Genomic DNA, 12,787 nt, shown 5'->3' with positions numbered 1-12,787 from the left:
CCCCCTGTCGGGCAAATCCTGGCGCCACCCCTGACTGTAACATACTTGACTCAAGCCAAAATGGATATAGTCAACACTAAACGTTTATACCAACATTGTTTTAATTGTTTATTTACTTTTACATATTTACTCACTTATTTACTTACTTATTTATTTATTTTTTTATTCATTAATTTATGTATTTATTTATTTATTCATTCATTTATTTATTTATTTGTGTTTTTGTTACTTTAAACTGATTCTTTTGATTGAGCTTCCCTAGCTTCTGGAAAAATTATATGACGTAGCGCCACCACATGGTCTGTTATAATAGACTCATCGGTTCCAGGCATTTTTTACATTTAATTTGTGTAATGATAAAAAATAATAATTTCTAAATAAAAAACGAAAGTAAACATTTTTTTTATATCAATTTACATTTTTGAATATATTTAATCTGTGTTTTGATGTAAACATAATCAATAACATATCTGTGATTGGTAAAACATGTATTTAATATAGTAGGGTCAACCATGAGTGACCGACCTGTTTGGTATAACTTAAATACCTCGAAGTACGAGGGTTGTAATTTTCTAAGACAGAGATTAGTATTAGCTACTTTGAGTGGTAAATCGGTAAAAATATCAAAAATAAGAAATAAAGATGATGATCCTGGTTTGAAAGGTACGTTAATTTTATCTAGAATAGAGGAGCGCTTAGCTTGGTCATCCATCCTGGCTGGGTCAGCACACACACACAAACACACACAGTTTCACGGACACGTCATGATTGGGCCCTAGGCCTAGCGAGGCTTAATATAAATTATGCCTACTTTATGCAGGAGCTAGAACCTCTCTGTTGCTGCTACACTATAGTATTTTTTATTATAGATTACAAAAACTAGTTCTGGCACTGGCCTAGTCAATCAGACTTAAAATTTAAGCAGTGGTTATTGTTACACCAGTCTCAAAGTCAAACCAGTCCAGTACTTCTTAAATTTAAATTCTGATTATACATTATTGGCTTAATCAAATCCATACTTATATTTATAACAATCAGAATTAGAAATTCATTTGAGACTGGCATAACAATAGCCACTGCTGAAAATTTAACTTTTATTTTGTTATTATTAATAATTATTAATCATAATTAATATATGAATAAGAATCAGAATAACTTTATTATTTTAAAATGAAGAAATTGCATGCTCGATAAAATTTAAAACCTTGCATAGAAATACATTCAAATATAAATACAATAAAAAGTACATCACTAATTCAAAACATCAGATACAAAAAATGTTGAAATACTAAAACATCAAAAATTGAATACAAAAAAGAATGGCAAGACATACATTAATTCTGTACTTCAAAAAATTATATTCATGTTAAATTTTTTTTCATGAATTTATAATGCTTTGTAGCTCTTTTAAAAGGAGGATTTTGTGGTCTGGTAGAACAGTATAAATTAAGAGAAAATTTAGCTTTCATTTCTAGTGATTAACAATTGTTATAATTTATTTAATTGTACCAGTACCAGCAATGCCGTAGCCAGCTATTGGGACAGTTGGGACAGTCCCACACACTTTTTCTAATGGGTCCACAAAGAATGGGTCCGCATTTTTAAAATGGGTCCAAATTATGCAATTTTATGGATAAAATGATTCCACTTTTTAAAAAATGGGTCCAGATTTCTTATATTTAGCCTAAAATGTGTAAAATTTTAAGAAAATGGGTCTAGATTTTTAATGTTTTTGCATAAAATGACTTAACTTTCAAGAAAATTATTCTAATTTACGCGTAAAGTGGGTCCACCCTGATACTGGCCCGCACTATTTGAAAATCCTGGCTACGGCATTGAGTATCAGTAGTAAACGCTTGTCTGTAATTTGCTAAAGTTGCCACAAACTATTGTTGTTTTTGTTTGTTTCTTTGTATTGTACTATGTAACAATTAGAAATTGTTAGCAAAAAAAAAAAAATTATTTTCTGTTTACCATCATTTTCCGTTTTGATTTATTTGATACAGATTTTGAAGCTAGTCTTGTTCGTCTTCTGGACAAACTTACAAATGGATCAAGAATTGAAGTCAATGAAACAGGTAATTATTAGCCTATTTTTTGCATGACGAATTTCAATTGGTTCCTCATTAGGTGGCCCGTTGAGCAAACCTGGTCTGCCAGGGTATTTTATTTATTCCAGGAAAAAAATACAGTATAATGACAGTGGATATTGGCAATGTCATGTGCTATACTACTATCATAAGTAAATGTGAGCTTCTAAATTGATGCAGAAAATGTATTAAAATTTTAATAATACTATTCTCATCCTTGCAATGACTGACTGACTGACTGACTGACTGACTGACTGACTGACTGACTGACTGACTGACTGACTGACTGACTGACTGACTGACTGACTGACTGACTGACTGACTGACTGACTGACTGACTGACTGACTGACTGACTGACTGACTGACTGACTGACTGACTGACTGACTGACTGACTGACTGACTGACTGACTGACTGACTGACTGACTGACTGACTGACTGACTGACTGACTGACTGACTGACTGACTGACTGACTGACTGACTGACTGACTGACTGACTGACTGACTGACTGACTGACTGACTGACTGACTGACTGACTGACTGACTGACTGACTGACTGACTGACTGACTGACTGACTGACTGACTGACTGACTGACTGACTGACTGACTGACTGACTGACTGACTGACTGACTGACTGACTGACTGACTGACTGACTGACTGACTGACTGACTGACTGACTGACTGACTGACTGACTGACTGACTGACTGACTGACTGACTGACTGACTGACTGACTGACTGACTGACTGACTGACTGACTGACTGACTGACTGACTGACTGACTGACTGACTGACTGACTGACTGACTGACTGACTGACTGACTGACTGACTGACTGACTGACTGACTGACTGACTGACTGACTGACTGACTGACTGACTGACTGACTGACTGACTGACTGACTGACTGACTGACTGACTGACTGACTGACTGACTGACTGACTGACTGACTGACTGACTGACTGACTGACTGACTGACTGACTGACTGACTGACTGACTGACTGACTGACTGACTGACTGACTGACTGACTGACTGACTGACTGACTGACTGACTGACTGACTGACTGACTGACTGACTGACTGACTGACTGACTGACTGACTGACTGACTGACTGACTGACTGACTGACTGACTGACTGACTGACTGACTGACTGACTGACTGACTGACTGACTGACTGACTGACTGACTGACTGACTGTCTGTCTGTCTGTCTGTCTGTCTGTCTGTCTGTCTGTCTGTCTGTCTGTCTGTATTTACTTTCTTACTTACTTTTTTTTACTTTATTGACAAATGACAAATACGAAGTGGTGGCACAAAGCTTAAATGCTTGCACAACAATATGTATGAAATAAGTAAACAAGGATCACCAGACAGAATAAAATAAACAAAATGACAAATACCTTACTGATTATAGATTGATTACTGTGTGGATATTAAGATTGCAATTATATATTTCAATTGTCTAATAAATAATCTCAAGTTTTAGGAAATGTACATTTAGAAAATATGCAAAAAATATATGCAAAAGAATAATTATTGTAATTAGGAATGTAGAACTCATTATCAGTTTAGTGGCCAAGTAAAAACATTAATTATTTTTCTGTTCCCAACCTTTTTTTTTTTTTTTTTAGGTGGATATAATAAGAACAGTGACCTTACCTCTGATGTCCAAATTTGGAATAGGTGAAGGTCTAGAACTGAAGGTGGGTGAAGCACATTATAATGATTTTTTTGACTGCATAAACCCTTGTTGGGTCGTCAATTTTCTGTTCCAAAGTCTTTGAATTAAGACCTTAATATTGCAGTATAAAACTAGTTTTACGGTCTCTTTATACAGTCTAAGGTGAGGGTGATGTGGGGAGGTCTTAGTGGTGTATCCAAAACAAAAATTGGAAAATTGGGTAAAAGGAGAAAGAAATTTTTTGTATATGATGTCTGTTCTTTTAAAATATTTTACTCTAAAAAAATGCAATGCCATATTATGGCTGCAATATTTATCTCTATGCTCATTATTATTGACATGAATAAAATTCTGATAATAAAACAATTACTTGGGAAGTAATCCAGTATATGAGTAGTCAGATAATTGTTCATTTTCAGATATTTCAGTCTATTTGCATGAAATGTTAATAAAGTGTTCAATTTCTCATCAGGTCACACGGCGAGGAGCAAAACCAAATGGAGGTGGAGAAGTCATTTTCAAATGTCCAGTTCGTAGGAAGCTATTACCCTTACAATTTATTAAGCCTGGTAAAATTAAAAGAATTCGTGGAGTTGCCTATGCTATGAGGGTTTCACCAGCAATGTCTAATCGCATTGTTGATGCAACTCGAGGTGTTCTCAATCAGTTTGTACCTGACATTTATATATATACAGATCATATGAAAGGGGCTCAGTCAGGAAAGTGAGTTGTACTTTGGTTTTTAATGTTCTCTTATTGATGTAGTATTCAATGTCACTAATTTTTTATTTGCATTATTGCGACCACATGCTGAGATAACTTTTATAGTTGATGGAAACAATTTATTTTTTATAAGAAGATTTATTTATTTAATTCACAAAAGAATGAACATTTCCAGAATGCTAGTCATTCAGCCGACCAATCAGAACTAGTTATTCAATAAGTGGGCCTATGGATACACTCTTTGCTTACATTTACAAGTACACTCACCCAAGTTCCTCTAAGAATGGCTGTCGGTTTGTGGGACCTAGCAACAATATCCATGGAGACAGGGCTTAGCAGTCCATTATTGTTTAAAGCACTAAATATATAGCACTTTATGGTGAACGATTTTCAGATATTGCTACAATTCATTTATATAGGTCACCTGGATTTGGACTGTCTTTAGTTGCTGAGACAACAGAAGGCAGTTTTATTAGTGCAGAGATGTCATCCAATCAACCTGGCCAGGAGCCGTCGATACCAGAGGACATTGGAAGGCAGACAGCTCAGCTGCTGCTTGAAGAAATTTACAGAGTAATTGTATATTCTTTCTTAAAAAGAACTTTTAAAATATAAAAATTTATCTTTCATAAAATAAAAAAAAAGTTGGAAAATGAAGTGCTGACTTTTATATTGTACTAAAATCATAAAAGTGTTGTATTATTATTATCATTAATCTTCTTAATCACCATTGCACTCACTAAATTTATCAATATATAATTATTATTATCATTAATCTTCTTAATCACCATTGCACTCACTAAATTTATCAATATATAATTTTAGACGGACCTTTATCTGACCTGTTGTATGCATTTACCTCTTGTGAATAGTTTTGCCAAGAATGAAGGCGTATATGATTTTGGAATGCCTGTTGCCCTTTCTAGGATTTACTTGACCGGATTAAATAGTTTTGAGAACTGATGTGTTGAGATTATGGAGATACAATACTTGAAAATAATAATTATTTGTAAGATGTGGTCATCATCAATTCTTCCTAGATTTTCTGTTGTAGTAATGATCATATTCTGTTTATCTCCTGTAAGGGTGGCTGTGTTGACTCTAGACATCAAAGCTTAGCCTTGTTATTTATGGCACTGGGACAATCGGATGTCAGCAAGATTCTGACTGGACCGCTTTCACCTTACACGTAAGTTATGCTTATTCTAAATGTGAGATTCTTTGGGCTATAAGTCTCCATTTTCATTTTTATTACAGAATACCACAATGCTCTATAAACCAAGTCTATGGGGCGTGGGTGAATTTTTTTTTAATCCGTCAATATATTATTATTTTGGCAATCATGAAACTTACCAAGCTATTCGATAAGTTGATTTACAGATTCACTGTCAATTTATAACCAGGCGGTAATGATGGGGCCAGAGGCCCTCTTGCATTCTGAGACTGGGAACCATTTTTGGATCCCGGTCAGCAATTCCTTGTGGGATTTGAGATTTGCTTGTTTCATGCTTGACATTGTATTAAATGATATGAGATCAGAGGCGGATCCAGAAATTTGATAGAGGGGAACTCAGGGAGGGACTTTTACAGATGAAGTGTCTATACTCCTCAGCCCCACCATGGTTGGGGCTGAAGTAATGACTATGGCACCTAGATGGCCAGAAATAGCACTCACAGACTTCAATATAATTTTTCTTTTATCTCCATTAAACAAAAACAGTTTAACAAATATAAAAATCCACCACTAGATATGATATACTGTATGCCCCTTCAAGGGCCCATCTTAGCGCAGATTTTGGAATCTCTTCACTTTTTATTTTTGTATTACAGAATACAGTTTTTGCGTCATTTACGCGATTTTTTTCAACTAATGTTCAAGATTGAGGCTCAGAAGCAACTGGAAGACGAGCAAATTGGTGCTGAGAAAGTCCAGTTAACATGCATTGGTATCGGATTCTCAAACTTAAGTAAAACTATCTTGTAAATTGCGATGCTAATTATTATTACTGTATTATTATTAAGTCATTGCCTCAGAATTTGAAGGCCTTGCAAGCACTGTTACTGCTTGAGGAACACCATGGCTCGGATATATGTCTTTTTGATTTTAATGACACGCAACAACAAATACGATAATGTAATAGAGAAAAAAACCCATCATAGAACACTATTTCAAAGTGTCATTCCCAAGACCAACCTATACTAAAAGGTTTAAATTATGTACAGTACAATTCAGGAGATATTTCTGTAAAGGTGAAGATCCAATTATAAATTAAAATTTTGTTAAACACCTTTTCTGCATGTCTTTTTTTTTGTTTTACTTGGGCACTGCGAGATGGTACAGCTATGTTGGATATGCTTTAATTTAACACAACCATTATTTGCAGACAGTAGTATATTCTTTAAGGAATAATCCAGATTTCTGAAAACTACTACTTATGCTGTTTTCGAGATGCATTATAACAAATACTGTACTTATAAAACAATTCCCTGGTATTATATATGCCATACTGTAGGCCTATTTTACATTACTGCATTACTACTACAAAGACTGTATTTTCCCAAAAAGTGGTCAACAGAATGATCATACACAGACTAGAATGACCAGAGAAATAAGCAACAGTGAAATGAAATAATGCAAGACTTAAAGAATATATATAGGTATATAAATAAATGTTGGCTGTATATGCAGCAACATTTCATCTTTTAATCAACATGAGGATTCTACTGTAATATACAACGTATCAATGCATTATTTCTTTCGTATAACTTTCCATTTATCTGTCAGAGATTGTTATGGAATAAACAGTGAATTATGTTGTACGACAGAACTATGCAATATTACAAACATCATTAAAACTCCAAAACCAAGTCTTACTTTAGTTGCTTCAAATAAATCTTTAGCTGCCTTTTCTGCCTCTGCTACATCATTACCAATATAAATATTATCAAAAATTGTTCCAGATTTCACCTAAGAAAATAAAACAAAAATACTTATTTTTCATGGAAGTGTTAACAAGAATTGGAAATCAAACAAAAACATGTTATATTCAGATGTATATGTATACATTTCATATATGGTAAAACATTGTCAATGAAAAAAAAATAGGTGCTTTATATTCTCCAGGACTGAAAAAAGTTTTCATCGACTACGTTTTACATTTCACATTCAGATTATACTACAGTACAATTATTGCGCATTTATCCTCAAAGGCTTGTGCCATACAATGTTAATCTAATAGACACTGCCCACATACCTGCCATAAATCAAAGCCTATTGCAGCTAAATCTTCTTGTTTATATAATTCATCATCAGCTTCATATTCTGGGTTATCAATTTCTGGATGAATCCATTTTCCTTTGTAGTCTGGGTTATCAATCTGCTTTGGTTTCCATTCTCCCTAAAAAATAAATTAAATTATTTAATAAAATAAATATATCGATAGCAATATTACAACAACAAAATAAATATAATTAATATAACAATAATAGCAGCAATAATACAAACATGATCATCTGATTTGATAAAAGAACTATAAAACATCTTAATAACAATTGCTTTTTATCAAGTTCTGTCTTGTCATATTTCAACTAATCACCATGGCGATTGTCTGCCCCGAAAAATGGTTGAGTAAGTTGGTTTTCATTATTCAATAATATGCTTGAAAATATGTTGATTTATTGATTTAAAATTTTTTTTTCTTGGAAAATGTTTAAATGTAATTGTAAGTGTTTATACCATGAGAAAAGGAATTGTACCCACTTTACAGACACAATGTGTTCATTAGAGAGTTTGTAACTGTGAGATGACACTGGGTTCTGCTGTTCAGTAATAATTAATTATATGTTCTACATCTACCTTGTATTCTGGATTATTGATTTGTGGTGGTTCCCATTCTCCATCCATTTCATCATCCCAATCCTCCTGCTTCTCTGCCTCTGGATCAGGGATAAATTCTGGTTTATCCCAATCCTGGAAAAAAAAAAACCACAAAAAAACATAAAAACACATTATAAATTTGTTATCAGTTTGTAATTATTTTGCCAGTGTAGACAATAAGTTTCTTTTATTTCTTCAGACAACTGTCCTCTGTATAAATTTCCATAACAATTTTGTATTTCTGCTCTCAAACCCTTAAAACAAATTTGAGGCAGGGACTGATGAATCACAGTTTAACAGTATCAAGTACAGAGTATTATAATGGTAGGGCTGGAAAATGTGTGTGATCAGAGATCACATGCATAAAAAAGTTTCCAGAATCATTCTTTCAGAAAAATATATTCTCCACGTCATTACTGGGCTAATAATAGCAACAATAATAAAAACATCACTTGGTTTTAAAAAAAAGAACAATGAACCATCTTAATAACAATTGCTTATTATCAAGTTCTGTCTTGTCAGATTCCAACTATCACCATGGTGATTGTCTGCCCCGAAAGATGGTTGAGTAAGTTGGTTTTCATCATTCAAAGTAATACTTGAAAATATTTTTATAGCAAGAGGGTGCTATCACAAAACAAATGTGTGGCAGGGAGAAAAAATTCATAACCATTACTTTACTATAATTGTAAAGATAATGTTTGATGCTGGAGGGATTTCATACTTTTGTAAGCTGTTGCCTCCACAGTAGAATTCATACCTCTGGTTTTGTGTCTTCGGGGTCATCAATTTTCTCTCTCTCATCCCAATCATCAGGTTTAGATGCTTCAGGATCTTTGATCTTCTTGGGAGGAAGGAAGTCCCAATCATCTTCTAGGCCACCTGATTCTACCTTCTTATTATCAATGCGAACTTCATATGTGTTGTCTGGCTTGACTATAAGTGTGTATAAATGTGTAAATTCATCATCCTGGGGAAAAAATATATAAATCAAATCATTCATACTTGTAGTGTCATTTATAACCAGTTATAAAATTCATTTCTAAATTTCTGATAATTATAAACATTTATAAAACATTAATAACAAAAATAATAAAATTATTAATACATTAAAAACAATAATCGAAATAATAACAATAACATACATAAAAATATCAACCACCAATAACTATAATAAATAATAATTTACACTTTCTGTAAAAAATACTAACTATAATAATAATAGTAATATGAACAATAAAAAAATAATAAAAATAAATAATAATTTACATTTTTTGTGTACCAAAGAAGGGCAATGAACCTACCTTGCACCTAATATCTTTTTTTGTTAATAAATTCTTTCCTTTATAATTGAAGATGACATGAACTTTTTTTGTTCCTGGTCCACAAATATCTGGACCTGTAAAGAGATAAAAGTAAATAATTATTAAATCATGTATGTAATTAAGACTGGTATTTGGCACTTGAAAACATACAGACTGGAAAAAATCAATGCTCATTTTAATGGATCACACCAGTCAATTTGAGGGTCTATGCAAAAAAAAAAGCATTATTTTAATGTCTGTTAAATTGCAAGGGTGATTTCCTGTTCTCACTTTCAATTAAAAGTAAAGTACATAAAATAAGCAATTAAAATGTTCATACATTTCACCGAAATAAATAAGACAATAATATTTGCAGTTACAAATCTTACCAAACATAATGGCATATTGAGAATCGCCATGCATATCCTTCTGGTCAAGAGATGATGGGAAAATCTTCACATATCCACCGCCACAATCTATTTTTTGTTCATGTTTGACTGTAAACTGGATTATAAGGTCTTTACCTTCTGTGCTTACTTTATCAAAAGCTGCTGAAATACCATAAAATCTGGCATCTTGGCTTGTTTGTATACCTACAAAAAAAACCCCAAAAAACAATTTGGCTCTGTAAATAAAATACTTCATGGTAAACAAATTGCTGTTCAGAATAATTCATCTGATTGTCAGATTCCAACTATCACCATGGTGATTGTCTGCCCCGAAAGATGGTTGAGTAAGTTGGTTCTCATCATTTACTGAACAAAAAAAGATAAGATATATATTCATCATATGAATTATTTACTGATACTAAAATTAATCCAGCAGACTTCTTGTCTAAACCCATGAATTAATAATTGAATAATATTATAATATTATAATGTTTATATTATTATGTTAAACTGCTGAAGAAGACAAGCTGCCAGATGGAAGAAATCTGTAACAACAAGTTTGCAAGATAAGTAGCATTATTATAAAAACTCCTTTTATAATAATTATTTTAAAATAAAGTATGAAATAATAAATACTGTAGCAATATTCATCCAGATTTATACAGAGATTTATAAAAAAAAAAGTAACATACTATCATCACATCGGTACATTCTGTTCTGTGTGCTGTTGTGTACAGTAGGTTTTCATTGAAAAGACCATTTATTGGTTAAAGTAATTTAAATAAAATTGATTAATTTATTGATTAATTGCCATTCAAAAACTTGCACCAAGGTAAAATGCATATTGTTATTACCTTTATCTTTTTCAGCATCATTATAAAATTTTCCAGCTGACAACTTCCATTTCCCTTGTTCACTCCCTCTGTGTGTTGACTCTACCCACCTGCCTTCCCATCCATCTGAATATCAATACAAATTATAAATGAATTTAGTATACAATTACTGTATATGCAAATTGATTATAACAGCAGATGGGGTTCTGTAAAGTTGTTTGCAGTCAGGGCAGGTAGTTCCAGATGGAAGAATAAAGGTTTCAGCAACATACAGCGCACAATCCTATTCTGAGACTCCTCTTTAGTTCAACAGCAGATGGGGTTTTAAAGCTGTTTGCAGTCAGGACAGATAGTTCCAAATGGAAGAATAAAGTTTCAGCAACATACGCGCACAATCCTATTCCGAGCCCCTCTTTAGTTCAAGTCCAATTTTATAAGAAAAAGAAGTGGTTAGAATGTCTGATCAATGCCAGACTGTAAGACAGGACTTAGAATCCATCCACATCCATAAATTTTAAAAATATGGGCAGATTTCTGAACAAGCCTTAAGAGCTAATATCTTAATCAACCAATACTGTATGATTCTGCCAACTTATTTTCGAGTCCAATTTTATAAGAAACTGGAATGTCTGAAAAACATTAGATAGCAATCACAATATCAATGCCAGACTGCAAAATAGGACTTTTCTAACAAATTCTGCAGAAAATCAGGCCTTATATTAGCCCAACGTATTATGCAATACCGTATGATTCTGCCCACTTTTTTTTCTAGCAAATTGAGTTTTTTTTAATGTAGTGTCCCTTGCCAGACTGCAAGGCCTACTCGGGAAATATATACTCCACACAAAAATTAGGCCCAAGAATCCGTCCGTGTATTTTGGAAAAATGGGCTGATTTCCATGCAGATTTTGCCGAAAATTAGGTTTCAACCTTATCTTAATTGACTAGATTTTTTTGCGCAAATTTGAGCTAAGTTTTTTATGTATCATTTGCGCAATCAAAATACTTTTAAAATTCAATTTTTTAAACTTCAATTTTTTATGATAAAAAATTGCAATAAAGCTTCTCGTATTTGTACTTTACAGTATGGATACCTTGCACAAAAAAACACTTTACAGTGTGGCATCACTGTGTTTTTTTCCATTGCAAATTAATATTTGATGCCGATTGGGGATAGGCCTATATAATTTTCATTATGGATTTGTTATTCTAAACAACTTTGAGGTGATGACTGGCAAAGCTGGCTTGACCCAACCTTAAACTATCTATCTTATTCTTAACTTAAGCATTAGGCCTATCATCATCAGTATCAACATCATATGACACAATTATTAGCAACCCAACAACAATATTTATAATAATGACATTTCCTATAATATCTGCCTAGGCCTAGTTAAGCCTATCATCACACTACTACTACTGATGTAGGGCTACGCCTAGGCCCTGTGTAGGCTAGAGCGGCATGCTTCAGTACTTCAGCCATCAGACACACAAACCCACCACCACCGCTGAAACTCTTCTATCTTTTCTTGGCTACCCTAGCCTAGCCCACCCGGCCTCTGCAGCCTTCCTTTTCCTAACCAGGTCCGGGTAATAAAAGAATGAGTCTGAATGAACTAGCCCATAGTATTACCTACCTCCAAATTGCTCCTCGAAATATACAGTTGCGTTACAGATTACTGCACTAACTGCAGCTATTAGAAACAACGAAAACTTCATGTTTGTGAGTGAATTAAACTGAAATGAATGGTCACTCCTGCTTCATTCAGAAGTTAAAACACGAACATAGCAATTTCCACGTGAAAACACCGACAGATGGCCTTCGCTGATTGGTTCGAAACCACAAGTGACGAAGTTTTGTCCAATCAACACTAACCACGCAA

At 33.5% G+C, this 12,787-nt stretch overlaps 2 protein-coding genes across 2 annotated transcripts; one reads left to right on the top strand and one right to left on the bottom strand.

Moving 5' to 3' along the window:
- The first annotated feature begins 550 nt into the window (after positions 1-550).
- LOC117115446 (RNA 3'-terminal phosphate cyclase-like protein) lies at positions 551-6,788 on the top strand. Its single transcript, XM_033259245.1, has 7 exons — positions 551-663; positions 2,007-2,078; positions 3,729-3,800; positions 4,251-4,501; positions 4,921-5,074; positions 5,587-5,690; positions 6,332-6,788. Exons 2-7 carry the CDS (start codon positions 2,049-2,051, stop codon positions 6,483-6,485), a joined length of 765 nt encoding a protein of 254 aa, XP_033115136.1. The 5' UTR covers positions 551-663; positions 2,007-2,048; the 3' UTR covers positions 6,486-6,788.
- Positions 6,789-7,277: 489 nt separating this feature from the next.
- Positions 7,278-12,714, bottom strand: LOC117115445 (calreticulin-like). Its single transcript, XM_033259244.1, has 8 exons — positions 12,542-12,714; positions 10,926-11,030; positions 10,072-10,275; positions 9,683-9,777; positions 9,139-9,348; positions 8,358-8,471; positions 7,756-7,899; positions 7,278-7,469 (listed from the first exon to the last, which is right to left on the bottom strand). Exons 1-8 carry the CDS (start codon positions 12,621-12,623, stop codon positions 7,293-7,295), a joined length of 1,131 nt encoding a protein of 376 aa, XP_033115135.1. The 5' UTR covers positions 12,624-12,714; the 3' UTR covers positions 7,278-7,292.
- Between the last annotated feature and the right edge of the window lie 73 nt (positions 12,715-12,787).

This window comes from Anneissia japonica, unplaced genomic scaffold, assembly GCF_011630105.1.
Source record: "Anneissia japonica isolate Jap-2015-1 unplaced genomic scaffold, ASM1163010v1 scaffold287704_len1198815_cov201, whole genome shotgun sequence".
NCBI lineage: Eukaryota > Metazoa > Echinodermata > Crinoidea > Comatulida > Comatulidae > Anneissia > Anneissia japonica.
The sequence above is the reverse complement of the archived record's forward strand: the minus strand, read 5'-3'. Positions and strand labels throughout refer to the sequence as shown.

What these genes read in the sequence shown, in the direction of transcription:
- LOC117115446 (XM_033259245.1), top strand. Translation starts at nt 2,049, where the DNA reads ATGGATCAAGAATTGAAGTCAATGAAACAG. An exon ending in AATTGAAGTCAATGAAACAG is followed by an intron (nt 2,079 to 3,728) that starts GTAATTATTAGC and finishes TTTTTTTTTTAG; the next exon opens with GTGGATATAATAAGAACAGT. An exon ending in GGACCGCTTTCACCTTACAC is followed by an intron (nt 5,691 to 6,331) that starts GTAAGTTATGCT and finishes TTTGTATTACAG; the next exon opens with AATACAGTTTTTGCGTCATT.
- LOC117115445 (XM_033259244.1), bottom strand. Translation starts at nt 12,623, where the DNA reads ATGAAGTTTTCGTTGTTTCTAATAGCTGCAGTTAGTGCAGTAATCTGT. An exon ending in TCAATATGCCATTATGTTTG is followed by an intron (nt 9,778 to 10,071) that starts GTAAGATTTGTA and finishes ATCTCTTTACAG; the next exon opens with GTCCAGATATTTGTGGACCA. An exon ending in AAAAAGATATTAGGTGCAAG is followed by an intron (nt 9,349 to 9,682) that starts GTAGGTTCATTG and finishes TTTTTTCCCCAG; the next exon opens with GATGATGAATTTACACATTT.